Consider the following 26,533-nt stretch of genomic DNA (forward strand, 5'->3'; position numbering starts at 1 on the left):
TTTATTCTTCCAGTCCATGATCATGGAATGTTTTTCCGTCTCTTTGTGTCTTCCTCAATTTCTTTCATAGGTGTTCTGTAGTTTCTAAGGTACAGATTCTTTACCTTTTTGGTTAGGTTTATTCCTAGGTATCTTATGGTTTTTGATGCTATTGTAAATGGAATTGATTCCTTAATTTCTCTTTCTTCAGTCAGGTTGTTAGTATATAGAAATGCAACTGATTTCTGTGCATTGATTTTTGTATCCTGCCATGTTGCTGAATTGCTGTATGAGGTCAAGCAATTTTGGACTGAAATCTTTTGGGTTTTCCACATAAAGTATCATGTCACTAGTGAAGAGAGAGACTTTGACTTCTTTGCCAATTTGGATGCCTTTTATTTCTTGTTGTTGGATTGCTGAGGTTAGGACTTCTAGTACTATGTTGAATAGCAGTATTGAGAATGGACATCCCTGCCATGTTCTGACCTTAAAGGAAAAGCTCTGAGTTTTTCCCCATTGAGAGTGATATTTACTCTGGACTTTGCATGGATGGCTTTTATGATATGGAGGTGTGTTCCTTTATCCATATACTTCGGAGAGTTTTAATCAGGGAAGAATGCTCTATTTTGTTGAATGCTTTCTCTGCATCTTTTGAGGATTATATTTGGCCTTGTCTTTTCTTTTATTAATGTGTTCTGTCATGTTGATTAATTTGTAAATGTTGAACCACTCTTGCATCCCAGGAATAAATGCCAGCTGGTCGTGATGAATAATCCTTTCAAGGTACCATTGGATCCTGTTGGCTAGGTTCTTGGTGAATATTTTGACATCCATGTTCATCAGAGATATTGGTCTGTAATTCTCCTTTTTGATGGGATCTTTGTCTGGTTTGGGGATCAGGGTAATGCTGGAATCACAGAATGAGTTTGGAAGTTTTCCTTCCATTTCTTTTTTTGAAACAGCTTCAGAAGAGTACTTATTAGGTGGTCTTTAAATGTTTGAGAAAATTCCCCTGGGAAGCCATCTGGCACTGGACTTTGGTTTGTTGGGAGGTTTTTGATTACTGTTTCAATTTCCTTACTGGTCATTGGTCTGTCCAGATTGTCTATTTCTTCCTGTTCCAGTCTTGGTAGTTTGTAAGTTTCCAGGAATGGATTCATTTTTTCCAGAGTGCTGAATTGGTTTGCATATAGTTGCTGGTAATTTCTAACAGTTGCCTGTGTTTCCTTGGTATTAGTTGACCTCTCCCCTTTCATTCATGATTTTATTAATTTGGTTCCTTTCTTTTGGGTAAGTCTGGCCAGAGGTTTATTAATCTTATTAATTCTTTCAAAGAACCAGCTTCTACATTCATTGATCAGTTTTACTATTCTTATGGTTTCTGTTTCATTGATTTCTGCTCTAATATTTATTATTTCTCTTTCCCTGCTTGGTGTAGGCTTTAATTGCTGTTTTTTCTCCAGGTGCTTTAAGTATAGGGTTAGCTTGTGTTTGGGGGATTTTTATAATTTTTGAAAGAAGCTTGAATGGCCATGTATTTCTGTCTTAGGACCACCTTTGCTGTATCCCATAGGTTTTAAACCAATGTGTTTTCATTATTATTAGTTTCAGTGAATTATCTGAGTTCCTCTTTAATTTCCTGGTTGACCCATTCATTCTTTTAGCAGGGTGCTCTTTAACCTCCAAGTGTTTTGAGTTCCTTCTAAATTTCTTCTTGTGATTGAGGTCCCGTTTCAAAGCATTGTGGTCTGAAAATATACATGGAATAATCTCAGTCTTTTGGTATTGGTTTAGACCTGATTTGTGACCCAGTATGTCATCTGTTCTGGAGAAGGTTCCATGGGCACTGAAGAAAAAGAGCATTCTGTTGATTTAGGATGGAATGTTCTATCTGTATCTGAGAAGTCCATCTGGTCCAAAGTGTCATTCAAAGCCCTTGTTTCTTTGTTGTTTTTCTGTATAGATTATCTGTCCATTGAGTGAGTGGGGTATTGAAGTCCCCTACTCTTACTGTATTATTATCAATGTGTATGTTTATTTTGGTTATTAATTGGTTTATATAATTGGCTGCTCCCACACTGGGAGCATATATATTTATAATTGTTAGATCTTCTTGTTGGATAGGCCCTTTAAGTATGATTTAGTGTTCCTCTATATCTATTACTATAGTCTTTGGTTAAAAATCTAGTTTATTTAATACAAGGATTGCTACACCAGCTGTCTTTTGAAGTCCATTAGTATGGCAAATGTTTCTCCAACCCCTCATTTTCATCTGGAGGTGACTTTAGGTCCCTTGTAGACAGCATATGGATGGTTCTTACTTTTTTATCCAATCTGATACCCTGTGTCTTTTGTTTGGAGCATTTAGCCCATTTACATTCAGAATAACTATTGAAAGATATGAATTTAGTGACCTTGTATTGCCTGCCTATTACAGAAAAAGTCCCTGTTTCTGTAGACTGTCTCTGTTACTTTCTGGTCTGTGTTACTCTTGGGCTCTCTCTTTGCTTACAGAATCCCCCTTAATAGTTCTTGTAGGCCTTCCTTGGTGGTCACAAGTTCTCTCAGTTTCTGTCTTTCCTGGAAACTCTCTATCTCTCTTTCAGTTCTGAATGACAGCCTTGCTGGATAAAGTATTCTTGGCTGCATGTTCTTCTCATTTAGTACCCTGAATATATCTTGCCAGCCCCTTCTGACTTGCCAGGTTTCTGTGGATAGGTCTGATGTCACTCTAATTTTCCTCCCTCTATACAAAAGGTACCTCCTCTTTCTAGCTGTTCTCAGGGTAGCTTTTTTTTCTCTGTGATTTGGAAGCTTAACTATTATATTTTGGGGTGTTGATCTGTTTTTATTGATTTTGGGAGTGGTCCTCTCTGCCTCTTGCAGGTGAATGTTTGTTTCTTTTCCCAGTTTAGGGAAGTTCTCAGCCATGACTTGCTCAAATGTTCCTTCTAGCCCTCTCTTTCTCAGTGCCCTCTTGGTACCAATAATTCTGACATTGGTTTGTTTCAAGGCATCATTAAATTCTCAAAGGCCTTCTTTATGGGCTATTAATTGTCTTTCTCTCTTTTCCTCACCTTTCTGCCTTTCCATCAATCTGTGCTCTAGATCACTTATTCTCTCCTCTGATTCATTGACCCTAGCAATTAGAGCATCCAATTTAGACTGCATCTCATTCATAGCATTTTTAAGTTCAGCCTGATTAGATCTCATTTCCACCCTTAGAGATTCTCTATTGTCATTTATGTTTTTTTCAATCCTAGCTGTTAACTTTATTATTGCTATACTGAATTCCATCTCTGACATCTTACTTATATTCATATTGATTAGCTCTGTGGCAGAGAGCAGCCTCTGGTTCTTTCCTTGTTGTGAATTCCTCCTTCTAGTCATTCTGTCCAGGATAAGTGAGTAAATGAACAGAGTCCAAAATATCAACCACAACCCAAGCAAAATGCACCCTAGGAAAAAAATCCAAAATTGTATGCCACGGCAGAAAAGAGAACAAAACCAAAATGAATCTAAATGATAAAAAAGGGTGGGGAAGGGCACCTGCATGGCTCAGATGGTTAAGCATCTGCTTTTGACTCAGGTCATGATCCCAGAGTCCTGGGATCTAATCCCTCAGTGAGGAGCCTACGTCTCCTTCTGCTTCGTTCTCTCTGTCTCTCTCTGTCTCTCATGAATAAATAAATAAAATCTCAAAAAAAAAAAAAAAAAAAAGAGTGGGGAAGAGAAACTCTAATCTCACAGGGGGGACAAAGCAGGTGATTCACTTGTTCCTAATTGAAATTTGGTCTGTGTGTTCAAAGACACTACATCCCAAAATTGCAAAGAAAGCAAAACTATATATACACACACACATATAGATATATGTGTGTGTATACACACACACACACACATATATGTAAAATTGAACAGAGTAAAAGAAGGACTAGAATGAAGCATATATATATGTAGATGTGAAAAATTAAAAGTTAAAAAGTGACTTAAAAACCTAAGTTAGCAAAATAAGAATTTAGTTGAAACAGCAAAATGCTTAAAAAAAAAAATTTTTTTTTGACTGAAGGACAAACAAGTCGTGAAGAAACACCTGGAGCTCAATTTACTATTTTCCACTGGCTCTAGAGTTTTACAGTCTTGTGGGATCCATAAGCTTGTCATTCACCTGTACTTCCAGTCTGTCTTCTTAGGGGAGGAGCCTGCTACGCTCATTCTCAGGTTTCTTTGCCTGGCAGTGTTGGCCCATCCCTTATCGGGAGGATGGGCTCAATGTAAGCTGGTTGTCTTTGTGGCTTCTGTTCCCTGGCAGTTTTCCATGCCTCTTGATAGGGCCAGAACAAAAATGGCCATACCTGGATCTCCAGCCCAGAGCCGCAAGATTTGGGGGATTTTTATAATTTTTGAAATTATAAAATTTTATATTTTATATTTATATATATATTTTTTTATATTTATTCATTTATATATATATTTATAAATTTTATAAATTTATAAAATTTCCTCCCTCTTCAATAAACCCCCTGGGTCAAATCATTTCCATTTAGTTGTGCACCGAAGTCTGTAGACTCCTATAGTTCACCCCCACTTCAACTCTCCCAGGGAGCATTCCAAGGACCTGAGAGCCTCTGTGCTTTGTGTCTTTGCAACTGTGAATGGTTGTGGGCTCGTGCGTACACCCTGCTCCGCTGCTCTCAGGTCACTGTTGGGTGCCACCTTACTGTCCTATCCAGGGCCACTGTCACCCTCCAAGCTATTGCCTAGTCACGGGCGCAGATGTTTCATTCCTCTCGGGATCATAAATGGCCTGCTTGTTTTAGTCCTTTTCAGGTTCTCAGTCAAAGAGTCATCTCCCTACTGGCCCTGCTTGCATTTTATGGCGACCAGAGATGAGAGTCCCTCCTGGGCTTGCTGACCATAACCAATTTCCCAGCTCCACTTCTTGGACTATCGGTTAAGGCATGCTGGTTCTTTCGGTGTCTTCTGGGATCCTGAAACTACAATGTCCCACCCAGAATTCTGTCCTTTTCATTCCCTGAGCCCCTTTTAGAAAGGGATGTCTCTCACTGGAGCAGATTTCTAAAGGTTCCAGTTTTGCACTCCAGTGTTGTATCATTTTCTAGTAGCCAGCTTATGGAGGCTCCCTCCCCATTCCGTTTATCTTCCAATATTAACCTGCAGATTCACAACTCCGCACCTTACCTTGCAAAGAGCAGTTGTTTTTCTGCTTGTAGAGTTCCATATATATATATTTCCTTATATCTCAGGCTGAATTCATGGGTGTTCAGAATGGGTTGATACATATCCAGCTAAATTTGAGGGACCAGATGAAACAAGGTCCTCTACTCTCCCGCCATCTCAAGAATACCCATTTTAAATTTAAACCAAAATTATTAAACTTGTCTCATTTATCAAAGTTGTGCCTTAATCATGTAATGTCATTAACTAAATATTTCTGAATTAGTTTTCCTAGGTTTTTTCCTTTTTTAAGTATGCACATTTAAAACATTATGGTGAATGCTGAAAATATTTTCACAGAATTACAGGAACATTCATTTTACATTTTACCTGTATAAGGCACAACAGGCTCTTTGAAGAGACTTTATAATCTAATCTATTAATACCCTCCAAATACAGGAGAATATTATGCATTAGGGAGAAGTAAAGGCCTTTGTCAGTTCAGGCACATATTTACACCAGCAGATACAGAGCATATTGCTTCAGTTCTGCAATTTGAATCATAGCTCAAGAGGCACAAGAGTGAGACAAAACACTGACCAGTTCAGATATCAAAGAGCTGTTTTTCCCAGTGTATGAAATTCTAAACTAATTTGAGCTCAAATTAAAAAAAGGAAAAAAAAATGAAACAAAGAAAAATCCAGATCCTCTCTTCATCTGTATCCCATCAGTGAGTAGATCTCTAATATCTATACACAAAAGGTCAAGTGGTAAGCAGACAAACTCTTAGTTATGTTATTGGGCATAAGCAAACTGAAAGCACAACATTATAGAGAGGAGAATGAGACAAACAGAAAGCAGGAGTAAGCTTCTGTTATCATTTGGGATTCATTCTTGGAGCCAAGAAGAGACATGCTGGGATTAAACTATCCATGAGGTGTCTTCCAGCAAAGCAGCTTTACCTGGCTGTCATCCAATTTGCTGGGCATCTCCAGAACTAGTGAAAAATATCTTTATAGCTTTAAAATTGTAACTCTGCGCTGATATAATGTACACATGTATCCAAGATTTTATTTAACTCGATAGTAATAAAGGAACTAGTAAAATGTTAAACTGGCTTCTATAACCTGAATCTAAATAATGAGAAAACATTAGATAAATCCAAATAGAGGTACAATATACAACATTCCTGGTATATAATTTTTTAAGTGTTCAAATCATGAAATTCAAAGGAAGACTGAAGAACTCTTTCAGTTTAAAGGATACTAATAAGACAGGGCAACTAAATATGACATGTGACTCTGAACTAAAGACATTATTAGGATCAATGCTGGAACATGGATGGAGCTGAGGATTAATTGTGGGTCATGTCTCAATACAAGTATTCAGATTTAGATAGTTGGGGCATGGCTGTCACGCAGGAGAATGTCATTACAGGACTAAAATATTCAGGGGTGGTGGGATATCAAGTTGGTTATTTACTCTTAAGTGGTTCAGGAAAGAAATTTTGTACCGTACTTTAAAATTTTTTTTAAGTTTATTATCATTTCAAAAAAAATTTCATAAAGGAGATACTTTACAGCTCCTCATTGCCCCTCATTGAATTTCCACCATAATAGTTTTCGTGTCCCCTGATTATTCTTCCTGATATTCATTAATGCTATGATGGTGGCAAAAATAGTGATTTTTCAACTCTATCATTCCTGTATACTAATTGGCATTCTACTGTAAGAAGTAACTTTTCTCACCTATTTTTATTAGTAGGGACTTATGGATTCTTATTTTTCCAGTGAATCTAATCTTTTATTGTTATTATTAATTTTGAAGCTCAGATTGTTCCAGATTTGGCTTCCATACAAAGAATGGGGGCTGGCTGCTTTTGTTTAAGCAGCTCCTTACTTCTGGAACCACAAAATGATTCAGGCTCCCCATATAAATACAGGTCTGCCCAATCTCTGGAGTTAGCCACTTCTCCAAGGAACCATGTTTCTTTTAGTAGACAATGATATTTAAACCAGAACAACCACTATAATTTCTATTTGTTGTAGAAACAATATTTTAACCATAATTAAAATTGGGATTTTAATGCATCTATTTAGCAGTATTGTGTGTTCTCCATAGTATTCATCAAAAAAATGAGTGAATGCTGTTTACAACTAATTTTGTTTACTATTGATAGATGAGACCAAGAACAACTGGGAAGTATCAGCACTTTCTCGGGCTGCCCAGAAAGGATTTAATAAAGTTATAATAAAGCATCTTAAAAAGACAAAGAACATTTCATCAGTAAGAAATCCCTTGTATTTTCATTACCTTAATGCAGAGAATAGATTCTAATTCTTATGAAAAGTAAAAATGTTCATTTAAAATGTTAATTCTTATATGTAAATTATAGAAATAATTTCAGTATATTTTTAGCCATAAGAATAAGAAATACTCATTCATTGGTTTATTGTCTTGATCTTGTTTTCATATTTTCTTCACCTTCAGATGTGGTAATAAAAAGTAATGTGGGTAATAAAAAGTAATATGCTTGATATTATGGATATGTAAGAGTGATTCATTTACATATTAGATCTTAAATATATCATTTTATCCAGTTTAATTCATGTCCGCTTTTGTGGTTTTTTGGTGATGATTTCTTGAGATCAAGTTTTTGAGATGTGGCCTATAATAGGAAAAAAAGAATAAAGAGAGAAAACAGTATAGAGAAAAATATGTATTTTAGGTATGAAATGAAAATGGAAATTTGAAAAACTTTTAATTTCTTGAACTGATAATGCAAGCTCTAGGGTAAATTCTTTCCACTGCATTATCTTTGATAGCTTTTGATTGAGAGACTGCATGGAACTGGAAATATCTGTATAACATATTTAAATTATTTTAACACATATAAATAAGGCAAGATAAAATTACTTGAGCATATCTCAAGTTTTGCAAATTAAATTTCTTTTTTTTTTTTCTAAAGATTTTATTTATTTATTTGACAGAGATCACAAGTAGACAGAGAGGCAGGCAGGCATAGAGAGAGAGAGGGAAGCAGGCTCCCTGCCGAGCAGAGAGCCCGATGCGGGACTTGATCCCAGGACCCTGAGATCATGACCTGAGCCGAAGGCAGCGGCTTAACCCACTGAGCCACCCAGGCGCCCCGCAAATTAAATTTCTTTACAGATTCACAATCCCTTATTCTGTAGTAGAGTGGTTCTTGAAGTGAGGACCTCTGTGGGTTCCAGGGTACAAGGCCAAAACTATTTTTACTCAGTGACATTTGCACTGTGGTGTAATGATAGGTAACACTGTTGGTTCCTTAGCACTTCATTAAATCTTGACCCTTGAACTCATGTCTTTTTAATGTTCTGTGTGATGAAACAGGAAGTATGCATAAAGCAGTCAGCGGAATAGTGCAGTGTGACAGTTGTCTTCAGGGAAAAGCACTTTTTTTTTTTTTTAAAGATTTTATTTATTTATTTGTCAGAGTGAGCACAGGCAGACAGAGTGGCAGGCAGAGGCAGATGGAGAAGCAGGCTCCTGCTGAGCAGGACGCTGGGGTCATGACCTGAGCCGAAGGCAGCGGCTTAACCAACTGAGCCACCCAGGCGTCCCAGGGAAAAGCGACTTTTGTGGTGCTTTGAGCTGTGAGCTCAAGTAGCCACTTATTTCATGAACACCGTTTTTACTTGAAAGAACAACTAACAAGACAAACTGTGGCTTTTCAGTATTTGGCAGAGATTTTTATCTAAAATAAATAGAGTGAGCCTGTCACTTCAGCGAAAACATTTGAGATTATTTGTTTCCAGTGATAAAATTCAAGCTTTTTAAACAAAAATTAAATTTTGGAAAACTTGAAACCATCACCATGAGCTTGACAGCTTCTCAGTACTTAAAATTTTTCTGAAGAGATTGGTGATATTAACAGATGTGATTTCTTTTTTGCACATGTAGTGAAATGTGTCAACATTTGGAAGATCTGCATCACTGGTGTAAACCAGTATTTTCAGATGACTCATACATTATGTTATCAAATCATGCATGGGTAAAAAAATCTACTCAAAGTGTAACATAGACCAGTGGATCTTAATGTAACAGACTATAAAAAATTCATTGCTAAGGTTTCAGACCTTACCACTTGTTAGTTTTAGAGTAGTATCAAAGAATAACCCCAGTTATTTAAGAAGACTATTAAAATATTCTCCCTCTCCCCTCTTCCATGTTTGGCCCTAACATCACCATATTTGTTTTCTAGTGAGCCAGACAGTAAAGAGACTGGCACAAATGTGAAACAGTGTCACTTTCCTGAGGGTTTTTAAATTTTATTTGAAAAATACAGGTACTTGTCCTAAAAATATGTCCTTTGTTAACAATGTAATGGGTTTCATATTTTTAAATAAAATAATAATAAACAATGTCAAGGTTTTAATCTCTAATATGATAAATACTAATAAATATGACTCACTATAAACGAAAGTTCTTTGGGGATCCTCAGTATTTTTTAAGGGTGTAAAGGGTCCTGCTAAAACTTTGAAACTGCTGGCTTTGGACATGGATATCTGACTGCAAAATAGGAAAATATGTGCTTCTTTCCATGAATTTGCAATAATATTAACAGTAGTATGTAGGATATAATGGGCCATTGAGAGACATTAATAACAGTGTTGTAAAATAGTTTATTTTTTCCTCTCATAATTCTCTTAATTTTTATCTCTGTTATCATCACATGTATATCATTGTTCAAATTTGCAGAATGAAACACGATCCTTAGAAGAAATAAGGATTAGAGTAGTACAAATGCTTGGCTTTCTAGGAGGACAAATAAACAAAAATCTCCTAACAGGTAAACTTTGCTTTAAAATAAATTTGCCTCTGTTTGGGTATATTCTGGTATTTGCTCTTATATGTGATTTATATGTTTATATTTATATTTATATATTTTCAAATAAGATTACAAAGAATAGTATTTTGCCTAATGGAATGCTTTGACTATACCCATGCAGTCTGGATAATTCCCTACTAGTTGGGAAAATGTTCTAGCCTGATTTGTTAATAAGCACATTTTCCATTTTGAAACAGAATCTAAGTTGACACTTTTTAAAAGATTTTATTTATTTATTTGACAGACAGAGATCACAAGTAGGTAGAGAGGCAAGCAGAGAGAGAGAGGAGGAAGCAGGCTCCCTGCCGAGCAGAGAGCCCGATGTGGGGCTCGATCCCAGGACCCTGAGATCATGACCTGAGCCGAAGGCAGAGGCTTCACCCACTGAGCCACCCAGGCACCCCTAAGTTGACACTTTTTAAAAAATATTAGACGTGTCGGGAATTCAAAGTTCATCTTTTTAAAATATGATATTGTTATAGTATTTGGATATTTTTAGTGTTTTTGATTGGAATCAACATTTTAGATTAGTAAGAAATCATCTGTATTTTTAGTTTTTAAATTTCATATTAGATATACTCATGACTTTTGGCTACTTAGGAAGTTAGAACCTATATTGGAAAAATATGTTTTTGCAAAGGAGAGATTTTTAGTAAAAATACTGTTCATTTATCATGTTTCCACATAACACCTAAAATAATTCTTACTGAAAATGGAAACCAAGCATTCTAGACTGTTAAACTTGTTTAAAAATAATTTTACTTTATATTGAAGTTAGAAATAGTTTGTCAGTGATTTCTAATGTTGTACTTACATGCCTTAGGTAAAAGGAAAAATAGACGACGTACTTAAAACACTCTGCTTTTACTAATGAATTGTAGAGCAATTGGTATTAGAAAGATTTTGAATGAAAACATGCTCTTCCTGATTTTCTTTTTTTTAACAGTTGCATCCTCAGATGAAATGATGAAGAAATGTGTGACATGGGACAGAGAAAAAAGACTCAGTTTTGCAGTACCATTTACAGAAATGAAGCCTGTCATTTATCTGGATGTGTTCTTGCCTCGGGTCACAGAACTAGCTCTTTCAGCTAGTAATAGACAAACTAAAGTACTTTTATTTTTTCATTACATGTGATTTAGAATCTATGCTTATTAAGGCCTGAATCTGTTAGGAAATAGATAATAAATTTCAGCAATTCCAATATCATTAATTTTATATTTTCATAAATATAAAATTGGTAATTAAACAGTGATTCAGTTATTAGAAGTAGCAGTCACTGATAAAAAGGAAATATCTAATAGATAATAATGTGGCAAAACATTAATATATCATAAGACTGTTTATAATAGAAAATACAGTACAAAGGGCATTTAAAAGTGATTTCCAATCTCTGCATCATTATTTCCTTAACCTGGGAGAAACAGTCACAAGTTTTTATGAAATTCATTTGTAAATTTCCAAGATGCTTTAAAAATATATTTACTCAAAGTGATGGTTGAAAATGTGTTAACAAATGAAGCAAAGTTCTGTAGTTAGGGCTGCAATGAAATAATATTTCTTTAAATGTACTAGTCCCAATTTGTCTAAATCTTTTAAGTTTCAATTTTTACCTCTTGGATACAGACTAAAGTGCACAGAGTGTTAATTTTACACAAGAAGTGCTACTCCCAGTTGATTTATATTTATATAAATTTACATAATTTGTATCTGTGAAAACTGAAAGTTTTTCTTTTTTAAAAGGCTAAATTGAGTAACATTTCAAAATATTCTTCCCTTGTAAACTTGGAAACTTAAACTCTGTTAAACTCCTGGCTTATTTTAGGTTGCAGCTTGTGAGCTTCTACACAGCATGGTTATGTTTATGTTGGGAAAAGCCACTCAGATGCCTGAAGGTGGTCAGGATTTCCCACCCATGTACCAGCTCTACAAGCGAACTTTTCCTGTGCTACTTCGACTTGCATGTGATGTAGATCAGGTAAGTGAATGATTTTGCATCTGACACAGTTGCAAAACTTAAAAAAAAAAAAAGTTGGGTCTAGTTCAGTGATCATCAGAGCTTGCTGCAGGTTGGAATACTGTGGGGATCTTAAAATAAATACTGCTGCTTGGCTGGTACCCCTTCTGGCTGATTTAATTCTTCAGGGATTTGACCTAGGGTTTGGAACTTTTAAAAGCTCTCCTGGCGATTTTTAATGTGCCACAGTTTAGGAATGAATCACTGATCTAGTTCACAGTTACTCATAGGATAGGCATCTAAAGCTGAATTGGCAGTCTCCCCTGATGGAGGTACTTGCAGCCTCAGGAAGTAAAGAAGAGATAAGTAACCATGTACAAGATTGGAAATGTTGACAAATGGGCTATTCCTGATGAATTTGTGGCAAATTCTTCTCTTCAATGAAGCAGAAAGAAGTAGAATTCTCAGTTTATTTGATGGAGCTAGGTTATCTCTGCTATTAGGGTGCACACACAAAAAAAGAAACACATAAAAGGAAATGAAAAACTCATTCGAAAATAGAGATGGAAAATTCTTCACCATATATAAATGAATAAAATCCAGCAAAATATTAAGATGTGCTGTGATTAAATAGGATTTTTGTTTAAAACTGGAAATTTACCACAGAATAACATTTCAGAAGCAGTGATTCTCTCCATAGAAGCCTAAAAGGTATTTGTCCTATTTAACTAGGAATAGTTTAATGTTATCTTTAATATGTTAGAAAATGTCTCCCTGAATGCTAGAGCCAAATCATCGTCAGGCATGGAACACTAATGCTGCCTTGTGCCTGGGCCAGGACAGAAGCCCAAGGTGAAAAGTGAGTTGGCCTGTTGAGGGGCTCCTCCAGTAACCAACCAGAGCAATTACAGTATGGACTGGTTGCTTAGTATTACTTTGTGTGTATTTAGTTAATTATTTTTTTTAAAGATTTTATTTGTTTGTTTGACAGAGAAAAAGAGATCACAAGTAGGCAGAGAGGCATGCAGAGGGTGGGGTAAGCAGGCTCCCCGCTGAGCAGAGAGCCCAAGGCGGGGCTCGATCCTAGGACTCTGAGATATGACCTGAGCCCAAGGCAGAGGCTTAACCCTCTGAACCACCCACGCACCCCTGGAAGAGGCTTTCTAAGTTAGAAATGGATCATTTAGTAAATCATACTAGGCCAGTTGGCCAACATGAGAAATTAGAGAAGGAAAAACAAACTATATTACAGAAAAATGTAATGAGTTAGAGTATATCTGTCTGTGTGTATCTTTGAATTGGAATGGTCTTTTTCATTGATACAATATGTTACTTAACATACAAACACATGAAGCCAAGTGAATCTCCATCTCATCACCCCTTTCCCAGTCTTATTCCCCTGGAAAAGCCACTTTCTCCTCTGCTGGAAGGTTGTGAATATATGCCAGATCTTTGTAAAAATATGTTTTTACAAATGTGCATATATGTTTTATTTATTAAAAGGATCATAGCATTCAAAAACTTTTACGTACAAAATGTGATTTCTGCTACTTGGATGGATTTTGTTATCATTACATTATAGACATCCTTCCATGTCTTTCCTAAAGTCTGCATAGAAAGGGAGATTTTCCTCCAAAATATAGAAGGCAGACATATAGAAGGAGACATATCAGTGTCTTGACAGTTTTGATTTTATAAGTGTTTAAAATACTGAATGGCACAAAACCTACAATTTTTATATATACATAATGTAGGGAAATTTTTTGCAACATTCCACTGAAGATAAAAGAACTATTTATTTATTTATTTATTTATTTATTTATTTAACAGAGATCACAAGTAGGCAGAGAGGCAGGCAGAGAGAGAGAAAGGGAAGCAGGCTCCCTGCTGAGCAGAGAGCCCGATGTGGGACTCGATCCCAGCACCCTGAGATCATTACCTGAGCTGAAGGCAGAGGCTTAACCCACTGAGCCACCCAGGCACCCTGATAAAAGAACATTTAACGGGCAAGTGGAAAAAGAAAACAAATAGCTTATAAATGAAGAGATATATATGGCTAGTGAAAGATATTTTTAAATATTTAATCTTTTTAGTAAACAAGGAAATTCAGATTAAAATGACATTGTTTACATCTATTGTCAAATATTGTATCTTATTTTATTATAATTTTTTTAAGATTTTATTTATTTATTTGACAGAGAGAGAGCACAGGCAGGGGGAGCAGCAGAGGGAGAGGGAGAAGCAGCCTCTCTGCTGACCAGGGAGCCTGATGTGGGGCTGGATCCCAGGACCCTGGGATCATGACCTAAGGCGAAGGCAGATGCTTAACTGGCTGAGCCACATGGGCACACCTGTTGTCAACAATTTTTAAAAAATTGATAGTGTTTAGTGTTGCCAAGCATGTACGGAAAGGACCTTGGGAGTTGTGGCTGGTGGGAATGTGAATGGGCACAGGTTCTTTGTGGGCAGGACAAAAGGCTGGATCACCTGCAGCTCTGGTCCAGTACTTTCATTTCTAGAGATGTGCTCAGAGCAGTGTATGTGACTTTTCAGTAATTTATCCCTAATAATCAAAAATTCCTTTTTTTTAAACTTTTATTTTATTTTTTCAGTGTTCCAAGATTCATTGTTTATGTACCACACCCAGTACTCCATGCAGTACATGCCCTCCTTAATACCCACCACCAAGCTCACTCATCCCCCCACTCTCCTCCCCTCTAAAACCCTGAATTTGTTTCTGAGTCCACAGTCTCTCATGTTTCGTCTCCCTCTCCGATTTCCCCTAATTCACTATCCTTTCCTTCTCCTAATGACCTCCATGTTATTCCTTATGTTCAACAAGTAAGTGAAACCGTATGATAATTGACTTCCTCTGCTTGACTTCTTTCACTCAGCATTATACTCTGGTTTCTCTTCAGATCGCATAAATCTTTCACCTTTTACCTGCATTCCTAATAATAGGATTGGGGCAACTGGATCATGGTATATCTATATGTGAGATACCAGGCAGTTAATAAAATATTAATGCAGCTTATGTATTTACATGAAAATATTCAAAAGTAGGAGGAAAAGTGGTTACGAGAATGTGTATTTATTTTTACACATGCATATATGTATATTTAAATGTGTGTAAATAAAACATTTTGAAAATTACCGTGATTTTGAATGTTCACAATGGTTACCTTTGGGATGTAGGACTGCAGATGGATAGTTTTCTACATTTTCTATAATTTCTGTAAGGTGTGTACATATATGTATACATTTGTGTGTATGCTTGTGTATTATATGTATATAATTTACGTACAGTGGATAAGAGAGTATAATTCTTTTGGGAAAAAAAAAGTGATGCTTTAAGACCAGGTTATACTTCCACACTGAAAGGTAAGAACTTTTACTTTGATTAATCTTAAGGTTAGAAAGATACACTCTTTTCGGGGAAAATATCCAAGGGCAAGAGGACTGTGTTGTTTAGTCTGAGTCCAGAGACATTTTACATGGTTTTGACATGATGTACATACCAAAGTGCTTCATTCTTGAGCTCGGTGTCAGTGGGGAGATAAAACTCCCCTGGATTTCTTGGTATTCCTATAGGAGCCTTAGCCTTGTGAGACACAGAAATGTTTAAGATACAAAGTTTGCCTTTATTTCTGCCATAAACATTTTACCTTTCATATAAAATGAGGAATAGATGTATAACAAATTTTTCTAGGTAATTGCTGTGATCCAAAAGGATAAGACTTCTTTTATCTCCCCACAAGATCGCATGGTCACACCAGACTAGGCCACTAGGTTGAGTTCCCAAGGTTCCAGGAATATGAGTACTATCTCCCTGGGTATTTCCTTTCATAGGAGAGGAGTCCAGGCCTGGTGGACATCTAGAATTGTAAAAGCCAGAGACCCACAAGGCTCTCTGCTCCTGGTGAAACTTTATTTACATTCTAGAAGGTTGGAGTGAGAACCCGAGATCTTTTCCATCCTAGCTCCAAGTAGTAAAGATTTTACTCCTTTTTTTTTTTGGCAACATGAGAGAGTTGATTCTTTGTTCTGTATCTCTTCTTCTGTGATATGGGCTTCAAAGTTTGTGTACATGGGGTGTTGATCTGGCTTTTGTTTTGTCACCAAACGGGTGTGAATCATGCTATAGGGAACCACATGATCATTATATGCCTTTATCTTTTTTATTTTTTGAGAGAGGGAGAGAGAGAACAGGGTAGGGGTAATGGGGCAGAAGGAGAGGGAGAGAGAGAATCTCAAGCAGGCTCCATGCTAGGCATGACTCAGGGCTCAGTCTCGTGAACCTGAGATCATGACCTCAGCTGATATCAAGAGTCAGATGCTTAATGGATTAAGCCATCCAGGCACCCTGGTCACTATTTGCTTTTTAGCTGAATAATGATAATGTCTCTGATCCTGAATACCTCATATGCATGTTTAGCATCAAATTAATGAAACAAATAATTTTTTAAAAAACAGTATCTGCGGGACGCCTGGGTGGCTCAGTTGGTTAAGCAGCTGCCTTCGGCTCAGGTCATGATCCCAGCATCCTGGGATTGAGTCCCACATCGGGTTCCTTGCTCAGCAGGGAGCCTGCTTCTCCCTCTGCCTCTGCCTGCCATTCTGTCTGCCTATGCTTGCTCTCTCTCCCTCTCTCTCTCTCTGACAAATAAATAAATAAAATCTTTTAAAAAAAAAGAAAAAAAAAACAGTATCTGCTTCCATGTTAGAAGAACAATAAGTTTTAATATGTGTATTTTTCTCTGCTGGACTCTTAGGAAGAAGCGAAGAAGAGCTAGAAAGAACATGTTCATCATTGAATTTTAACTAGGAAAGGAAACTAATGAAACCATTATAGTATTACCACTTAATTTTTCCTGTTATTTAAACAGAACTCTTTCCAATATTAGGTTACTTTAACATAAAGAAAATAAACTCTAATGGTATTGTTCTTCAGGTGACAAGGCAACTATATGAGCCTCTAGTTATGCAGCTGATTCACTGGTTCACAAGCAATAAGAAATTTGAAAGTCAGGATACTGTTGCCTTACTAGAAACGATATTGGTGAGTAACGGTTGATTCTTTTCTTATTATTCGTATCAACTAGTTATGTTTGATCTATATTTAAAACTTTAAAAAACATTACCTGTCAAGATATCTTTTGTTTTAGAGAATTTGTGAAATGACATTTTAACTGACAGGATGCCATAGTTATTTATTGAAGTGCTGCTTTTAAATATCTGCAAGCAGTGTGCACATTTTTTAAAAAAGATTTATTTATTTGAGAGAGGGAGAGCACAAATGGGGGAAGGGACAGAGGAGAGAAACCTCAAGCAGACTCCCTGCTGAGTGCAAAGCCTGACATGGGGCTCAATCCCAGGACCCATGAGATCATGACCTGAGCCAAAACTGAGAGTTAGATGCTCAGCCAACTAAGCCACCCAGGTGCCCCTGCACATTTTGTTGTCGTTATTGTTATTTTGTCCTCTTTTTTGAGAAAGTGGTTAAAAATTGACAAAATTTATCTACATTAAGGCTGTGTGTATGTGTGTGTGTGTGTGTGTGTGTGTAGAGTAGGAGTGAATAAGAATGTGCTTGGACTTTGCTTCAGTTGCAGTATCCTCTTTAAAAAAAATAACCCATAGTACAGTAATTAAGAGTAAAAAGAATTTTTTGAGCTTATTCAATTTTCTCTTGCATTCAGATTCGACAACTAAAGAGCCCTAGAAAGAGTATCCATGTCTGAACTAGAGGGTATTGTGCTGAGCAAAATATGTCAATCAGAGAAAGACAATTATCATATGATCTCTCTGATATTGAGGAGAGACCAGGTGGGGGGTTTCTGCGGGGAAGGGAGGGAAAAATGAAACAAGGTGGGACTAGGGAGGGAGACAAGCCATAAGAGACTCTTAATCTCAGGAAACATACTGAGGGTTGCTCGATGGGGGGGGGCTGGAATAGGGTAGCTGGATTACAGACATTGGGGAGGGTTTGTGCTACGGTGAGTGCTGTGAATTGTGTAAAACTGATGATTCACAGACATGAACTCTTACACAATTCACAGAATTGTGTAAGACTGATGATTCACAGACTGGGGCAAATAATACATTACATGTTAAAAAAAAAAAAAAAAGTATCCATGTCTGTAGAACTACTCTGGGACCATAGAGTTAGAATCCTGAGACTGTAGAGGTAGAATCATTAAGATTTGATCACTGGTTCATTGAGGACAGAAGCAGGGAGGTCACCTAAAGCCTTAGTGTCTTTGACACTGATTTTATTGTAATTGTCTGAGTTTTTGCAAATGAGTTTACGTTTGATTCCTTTAAATGTCATCTTATTTGATTTTACCTGTTTTTTTCCTATAATTTGGTTTTGTCGTATACTGACTTTGAAATCAGAAGCTCCAGTTAAATGCATAGCAAGTTTGTCCAAACAGACATCTTTTAATTCCATGTTATTGTAAACTGATTCCAATTTGAATGTGTGTGTCACTTTCTGTGAACTCTGAGAGGAGCCAGAGGAAATACGGAATTTGACATTGGGCATCTGTACAGAGGAAATAAAGGCAGAAGGTGTTTGGTGTGTTTGTGAGGATTTCACCTGTTGTGTTTTGCTTGCATGGGAGCTTATTGAGAGGCGGGCTGGGGAGACATGCCAGGCAGAGCAGCAGAACATTGCATGTAGGACAACTACATGCTGCAGGTTGTCCAAGACAGTCCTAATTATACTGGTTGTTTGTGTAATGATAATAGCACACTTTTCACTCTCAGGGTTACACTAGTTGGATGCCGTGTTGTGGGCAGTGGGAGTTACTGAACATTTTAAATTAGGATGGTGACATGGTATCTATGGTTTAATTCCCTGCAGTGTTTACCAATAAGTCCTGCCTATAATACATTTAACTAAATTTAACTTGTGGTTTATTTGCATTCAGATGGATTTATTCTAATGTTTCTATTTTAGCTGTTTTTGTTCCCTCTTGATCCTTGGAGGGAGCTTTAGGAAGGGTTTCAGAAAGAAATCAGATAAGATCCTGATAATGTAAAGTGAGATAGCTGAGGAAAGGAACTGGTAAAGGAGGAACTGTGAAGTTGGTATAGCGCTGGAGTGAAAGCATGTCTGTTAGGTTTCCCAGTAGGAATTGCTAATCCCCTAATGTCAGCACATGCATTATTTACCATTGTTCTGAGAAACAATAAATATCACCTCTTTACATTTCCACAGTTAATTGCTTCTTGAATTCTAATTAGCACTATAATCAAAGATTTTGCATGTTGTGAATAACTGGGGATGTTAGGTAGAAGAACTCCCTTATTTCAGTGTTCAGTATAGTTTTTCAAGTTATAACTTTCCTATACAGATCTAAGAGGGAATTATGTCTAGAAGGAAAAAAAAGACATTTAAATTTCCTTGTTTGAATGTTTTTTTCAGATATTTAAAGATGGTGCCTTTAGGAGACAGCTTTTATAGAAACTGATATTTTCAGAACCACATTTCCATATGATTTTACTTTATTTTTTTTTTTAAAGATTTTATTTATTTATTTGACAGAGAGAGATCACAAGCAGGCAGAGAGGCAGGCAGAGAGAGAGGAGGAAGCAGGCTCCCCGCTGAGCAGAGAGCCCGATGCGGGGCTCGATCCTAGGACCCTGAGATCATGACCTGAGCCGAAGGCAGCGGCTTAACCCACTGAGCCACCCAGGCGCCCCTGATTTTACTTTATATAGCATTACAGTTCTCTTGGAACCTAGAAGGATCTTTTTTCTTTAACCTCAACTGAGCATCTCAAATACTGTTATGAGGTAAAATCATCAACAGAAACTTTTAGGAGGGGCGCCTGTGTGGCTCAGTGGGTTAAGCCTCTGCTTTTGGCTCAGGTCATGATCTCAGGGTCCTGGGATCAAGCCCCGCATCAGACTCTCTGCTCAGCAGGGAGCCTGCTTCCCCCTCCCCTTCTGCCTGCCTCTCCCCTACTTGTGATCTCTAGCTCTTTTTGTCAAATAGATAAATAAAATCTTTAAAAAAAAAAAAAAGAAAGAAAGAAAGAAACTTTTAGGGTGTAGCCATTGGGTTTCTTCAGGGGAAGGAGAGACTATTTTGTTGCTACATAATTAAAATATTCTCTCTTTTTTGCATGGGTTTTTCTTTCTTTTTTTTTTTAGTTTTTTCATTATGTCAAAAGGACATAGTTATTAGAGTTTAGATTCTAAACAATCTGATTGGTTTTACTAGTACTTATTTTTATTGAATAGTGCTCTAAATTAATTTTCGCAATATGCTATAGTTATACTCAGAGAAGACCAGGGTGTTCAGTTGTCATCTTATGTTTCATTTTAGGATGGAATTGTAGACCCTGTTGACAGTACTTTAAGAGATTTTTGTGGTCGGTGTATTCGCGAATTCCTCAAGTGGTCCATTAAGCAGACAACACCACAACAGCAGGAAAAAAGTCCAGTAAATACCAAATCGCTTTTCAAACGACTGTACAGCTTTGCACTTCACCCCAGTGCTTTCAAGAGGCTAGGGGCATCACTTGCCTTTAATAATATCTATAGAGAATTCAGGTAAGTAAGCCATATGGCAGGAAAGAATATAAAATAAGTTATTGAAATTTTTCATAGTAATTGTGAAAAGTGACTACTCTTTATGTATTTGTGTATTCCTATATCAGGCATATAATTAACTATTATGTGTTAGATGCTGTTCTGCGGATTAAAAAATGAGTTAACATGCAGTTCACATTCAGGAAGCTCAGAAACTACTGAGAAATACATACAAACATAATACCACAGCAGTCTTATAAATGCAACAGAAGACATAATTTTGGATTACAGAAGAGGTGGATCTAATCCATCTTGAGTAGGTTAAAGAAATCTTCCTGTGGCATTTATTCTTAGATGAAGCTTAAAAGATTAATCAGCCAAAGCATTTCAGATCAAAGGGTTAAGGTACAGATAAAAAATAGGATGTTATATAAGGAGATGAAGACATTTTATTTTTCTTGACTGTGGAGTTGGAAGTTTGGAAGGGAACATAGTGAGACTGGCCAGGAGCCTTTGTAGAGTTAAAAAAATAGGTTACTTCTAGTGACAACAAGTCCCTGGAGTTTTAGGAGAAGAAAGCTGCATGCTTAAATTTCCTCCTAAAATCCATCTGCCTATAGCTGTATGGAGAATAGATCTGAGTGATAGAAGACAGGGTGAGGAAATCAGAAGGGGCTGTTTCAGAAGTCAAAAAAAAAAAATCATTAGTCCCTAACCTAAGGTTGTAGTAGTGTTTATTCATTCATTTATTGTTACTTATTAAGAATACTATGTGATAGGCTCTGTGCCAAATCCTGGTGATAAAAAAGATATAGCCATTCATGAAGGTTGCATATTTAAAAAGATAATAATTAATTACATAGGTAATTATAAAACTTATTACTGAAATCAGTTCTTTTAAGTATTAGTAGATGATTACAAGTAATTTTATAATGAAGAACCTGACTTTGTTTGGTCCAGATAGTTTTTCTCTGGAAATGGCTGTTATGATAAAGTTGAGGAAAGCAATTATAAAAATAAGATAGGTGATAGAGAAAAAGAGAGAGGTGATGGATGGATGGATGGATGGATAGGAAACTGTGTATTTGTGTGTGTATACATGTGCACATTTATGTGAAAGTTGACTAGAGTTTGAAGCTAGTATGTTTTTTTTTTAGCTTTTTAAACTGTGAAACTTAATGTACAGAAGAGTGTTTAAAACATATGTATGAATCTGTCACTATTTCAGATGACACAGTATTATATGTACAAAACCCTAGAGACTTCACCAAAAAACTACTAGAACTAGTTCAGTAAAGTTGTAGGACACAAAATCAATATAAACAAATATATTGCATTTCTATTCTTCTAACCAATTATTAGGACATTAAATTAAGAAAACAATCCCATTTATAACTGCATCAAAAAGAATAAAATACCTAGGAATAAATTTAACCAGGGAGGTGAAAAATCCATACGTTAAAAACCATAAGACATTGTTGAAAGCAACTGAAGAAGACACAAATCAGTGGAAAGATATACCATGCTCATGGATTGGAAGGATTTATATTGTTAAAATGCCAATCCTCCCCAGAGCCATCAACACATTCAGTGCAATCCCTATCAAAATTTTAATGGCATTTTTCACAGAAACCAAACAATCCTAAAATTTGTATGAAACTAAAAATACATCAAAAAGCCAAAGCAATCTTGAGAATGAAGAACATAGTTGGAGTCATCGTGCTCCCCAGTTTTAAAATATACTATGAAAGCTGTAGTAATCAAAACAGTGTGGTATTGGCATAAAACAGGTCAGTGGAACGAAATAGAGAGCCTAGAAATAAACCCCTGCAAACATGGCCAATTAATTTTTGACCCCGGAGCCAAGAATAAACAGTAGGAAAAGGACAATCTCTTTACTACCTGTTGATGTTAGGAAAACTGGACAGCCACATGCAAAAGAATGAAACGACTAATATCTTGTAACATACACAAAAATTAACTCAAAATGAATTAAAGACTTGAATATAAGACCTGAAACCATAAAATTCCCGGAAGAAAACATAGGTGGTAAGGTGTTTGACATCAGTTTTGGCAACGATGTTTTGGTTCTAACTCCAAAAGCAAAGGTAGCAAAAGCAAAAATAAGTATCTGGGACTGTGTCAACTAAAAGCTCCTGCATGGCATAGGAAACCATCAATAAAATGAAAAGGTGACAAAAGGTGATCAGTATCACTAGTCATCAGGGAAATGCAAATCAAAACCACAGTGAGATATAACCTGATGCCTGTTAGAATGGCTACTATGAAAAAGATAAGAAATATTGAATGTTGGCAGGGATGTAGAAAAAGGGGAATCCTTGTGTACTGCTAATAAGAATGTACTGCTGATAAATTGCCACAGCTACTATGGAAAATATGGAGGTTTCTCACTAATTTAAAATAAAAGTACCATATGATCAAGCAATTCCACTTTTGGGTATTTATCCAAAGGAAATGAAACATTCAGAAAGATATATGTACCCCTATGATTATTGCAGCATTATTTAAAATAGCCAAGATATGGAAAGTGTCCATCAGTGGATGAATGGATAAAGGAAATGTGGTATATGTATACAATGCAGTATTACTCAGCCATAAAAAAAAGAATGAAACCATGCCATCTATGAAAAAAATAGACGGACCTTGAGGGCATTATGTTAGGTAAAATAAGTCAAAGAAAGACAAATACCTATGGTCTTATTTGTGAAATCTTTAAAAAAAATAAAAATAAAAAGGTAAACTCATAGATAGAATAGATTGGTGGTTGCCACAGGCTGGGAAGAGGGATAGGCAAAATGGGTAATGGGTCAAAAGGTACAAACTTCCAGTTATGAAATAAGTAATTGTAGGGTTGTACAGACATGCCTCATTTTACTGTGCTTCATTTTTTTTTTTTTAAGATTGGGTTGGGGGCAGAGGGAGAAGCAGACTTCCCACTGAGCAAGGAGCCTGATGTGGGACTTGATTGAAGGACTCGATTCCAGGATTCTGGGATCATGACTTGAGCTGAAGGCAGATGCTTAACTGACTGAGCCACCCAGGCACCCCTTATTGTGCCTGTCTTTATTGCTCTTCACAGATACTACATTTTTTACTTACTGACTTTGAGTAGGTCTATTGGCACTGCTTTTGAAACATTTACTCACTTTGTATCTCGAAGTCATGTTTTGGTAATTCTTACATTATTTCAAGCTTTTTCATTATTCCTGTATTTGGCATAGTGATCTCTGATGGTGATCTTTTTTTTTTTTTTTAAGATATTATTTATTTGACAGAGAGACACAGTGAAAGAGGGATCACAAGCAGCAGGAGTGGGAGAGGGAGAAGTAGGCTTCCTGCTGAGTCGGAGGCCAATGAATGGCTCAGTTCCAGAACCCTGGAATCATGACCTGAGCCGAAGGTAGATGCTTAACAGCTGAGCCACCCAGGACCCCCTCTGATGCTGATCTTTGATGTAACTATTGTAATTGTTTTGGGGTGCCATGAACCGCTCCCATATAAGACAGTGAACTTAATTGATAAATGTTGTTTGTGTTTGAGTGTCCACCAACTGGCTCTTCACCTGTCTCCCTCTCCTGCGGCTCCCCATTCCCTGAGACACACCAATGTTGAAATTAGGCCAACTAATAACCCTACAAGGGCCTCTAAGTGTTACAGTGAAAGGAAGAGTTACACATCTCTCAGTTTAAATCAAAAGCTAGAAACGATTAAGCTTAGTGCAAAAGGCATATCAAAGGCCAAGATAGGACAAAAGGTAGGCCTCTTACATCAGTAAGACAAGTAGTGAATGCCAAGGAGAAGTTCTTGAAGGAAATTAAAGCTGACACTCCAGTGAACACATGGATGAAAAGGAAGTGAGACAGACTCATTGCTGATAGGAAGAAAATTGTAGTGGTCTGGGTAAAAGATCAGACCACCCATAAAACTCCCTTAGGCCAAAGCCTAATCCAGAGTAAGGCCCTAACTCTCTTCAATTTTATGCAGTGAGAGAGGTAAGGAAGGTGCAGAAGAAAGTCTCAGGCTAGCAGAGGATCCATGAGGTTTAAGGAAAGAAACCATTTTCATAACATTAAAGTACAAGATAAAGCAGCAAGTGCTGATGTAGAAGCTGTAACAAGTTATCTAGAAGATCTAGCTAAGATAATTAATGAAGGTGCCTACACTAAGCAACAGATTTTCAGTGTAGGTGAAACAGCCTTCTATTGGAAGAATAATCCATCTAGTGCTTTCATAGCTAGAGAGAAGTCAGTGCCTTGCTTCAAAGATTCAAAGGACAGGCTGACTCTCCTGTTAGAGGCTAATGTAGCTGGTGACTGAGTTAGAGCCAGTGCTGATTTACCATTCTGAAAATCCTACAGCCGTTCAGAATTGTGCTAAATTTACTCTGCCTGTACTCTAAATGGAACAATAAAGCCTGGATGATAGCACATCTGTTTACAACCTGGTTTGTTGAATATTTTAAGCCCACTGTTGAGAACTACTGCTTAGAAACAAAGATTCCTTTCAAAATATTACTGCTTGGTGACAATGCATCTGGTCACCCAAAAGCTCTGATGGAGAGATTCCATAAGATGATTTGTTTTCATGCCTGCTAACACAATATCCATTCTGCAGTTAATGGGTCAAAAAGTAATTTTGACTTTCGGGTCTCCTTATTTAAGTCATACATTTCTTAAGGCTATAAATGCCATAGAGAGTGATTCCTCTGATGAATCTAGGCAAAGTAAATTGAAAATCTGGAAAGGATTCACCATTCTAAACACCATTAAGAAAGTTCATGGTTCATGGGAGGAGGTCAAAACATCAACATTTACAGCGGTTTGGAAGAAGTTGATTCTAACCTCATGGATGACTTTGAGGGGTTTCAGACTTTGGTGGAGGGAGTAACTGCAGATGTGGTGAAAAGAGCAAGAGAGCCAGAATCAGAAGTGAAGCCTGAAGGTGTGACTGAATTACTGCAATCTCATGACAAAACTTCAGTGGATGAGTTGCTTCTTGTGGATGAGCAAAGAAAGTGGTTTCTTGAGATGGAGTCTACTTATGGTGAAGATTCTGTGAAGATTGTTGAAATGACAATAAAGGATTTAGAATACTGTATAAACTTAGTTGGTAAAATAGTGGTGGGGTTTGAGAGGATTGATTTCAGTTTTGAAAGAGATTCTGGTGTGGGTGAAATGCTACCAAATAGCATCACATGCTATGGAGAAATTGGATCTGAAAGGAAGAGTTAATCTATGCAGCAAACTTCTCTGTTGTCTTATTTGAAGAAATTGTCACAGCCACCCAACCTTGAGCAGCCACAAACCCAGTCATTGAATACCACCCATCAATATCAAAGCAAAACGCTCCACCAGCAAAATGATTATGACTTGCTGAAAGCTCAGAAGATGGTTAGTATTTTTTAGCAGCGAAGTATTTTTTATTAAGGTATATACATTTTGTAGACATAATACTGTTGTGCACTTAATATAAAGCGTAGTGTAAATATAACTTTTATATGCCCTGGGGAACCAAAAAATTCACTTCACTCCCCTTGTTGAGATAATTGTTTTATTTTGGTCAGCTGGAACCAAACTCGTTATATCTCTGAGGTGTGCCTATAAGGTACACCTGTACCTATAAGGTACGCCTGTAAGTATGGTGACCATAGTTAATAATACTCTATTACATATTTAAAAGTTGCTAGGACAGTTGATTTTAAATGTTCATATTACAAGGAAAAAAATTTTGTAACTGTATTGTGCTCAACGTTAACTAGACTTACTGTGGTGATCATATTATAATGTATACAAATACAGAGTTGTTATGTGTACTCCTGGAATTAATATAATATATGTCAAGTATGCCTCAGGTTAAAAAAAAAAAAAACAACTCTGTAGTTTATTTAATAGTAAAAAAAGTTTTTGTATACTCACTACCTATGTTAAAAAATGGAGTATTTTCAATATTTCAGACCTTCCTCTTCTCTGAACTAATCATTTTTCCTTTAT

General features: G+C 36.7%; 1 protein-coding gene across 2 annotated transcripts in view; it reads left to right on the forward strand.

Moving 5' to 3' along the window:
• Window positions 1-26,533, forward strand: part of LOC111155445 (protein kinase, DNA-activated, catalytic polypeptide) — a 222,726-nt gene that overhangs the window by 38,907 nt on the left and 157,286 nt on the right. For both annotated transcript variants that reach the window (XM_022515606.1, XM_022515607.1), the window contains exons 22-27: window positions 7,334-7,440; window positions 9,895-9,985; window positions 10,971-11,134; window positions 11,850-12,002; window positions 16,933-17,040; window positions 20,317-20,543. In XM_022515606.1, coding sequence (XP_022371314.1) covers window positions 7,334-7,440; window positions 9,895-9,985; window positions 10,971-11,134; window positions 11,850-12,002; window positions 16,933-17,040; window positions 20,317-20,543 — 850 coding nt within the window. The remainder of the gene's footprint in view (window positions 1-7,333; window positions 7,441-9,894; window positions 9,986-10,970; window positions 11,135-11,849; window positions 12,003-16,932; window positions 17,041-20,316; window positions 20,544-26,533) is intronic.

The sequence above is a fragment of the Enhydra lutris genome, unplaced genomic scaffold (assembly GCF_002288905.1).
Source record: "Enhydra lutris kenyoni isolate GAN:26980312 unplaced genomic scaffold, ASM228890v2 scaffoldscaffold41, whole genome shotgun sequence".
Lineage (NCBI taxonomy): Eukaryota > Metazoa > Chordata > Mammalia > Carnivora > Mustelidae > Enhydra > Enhydra lutris.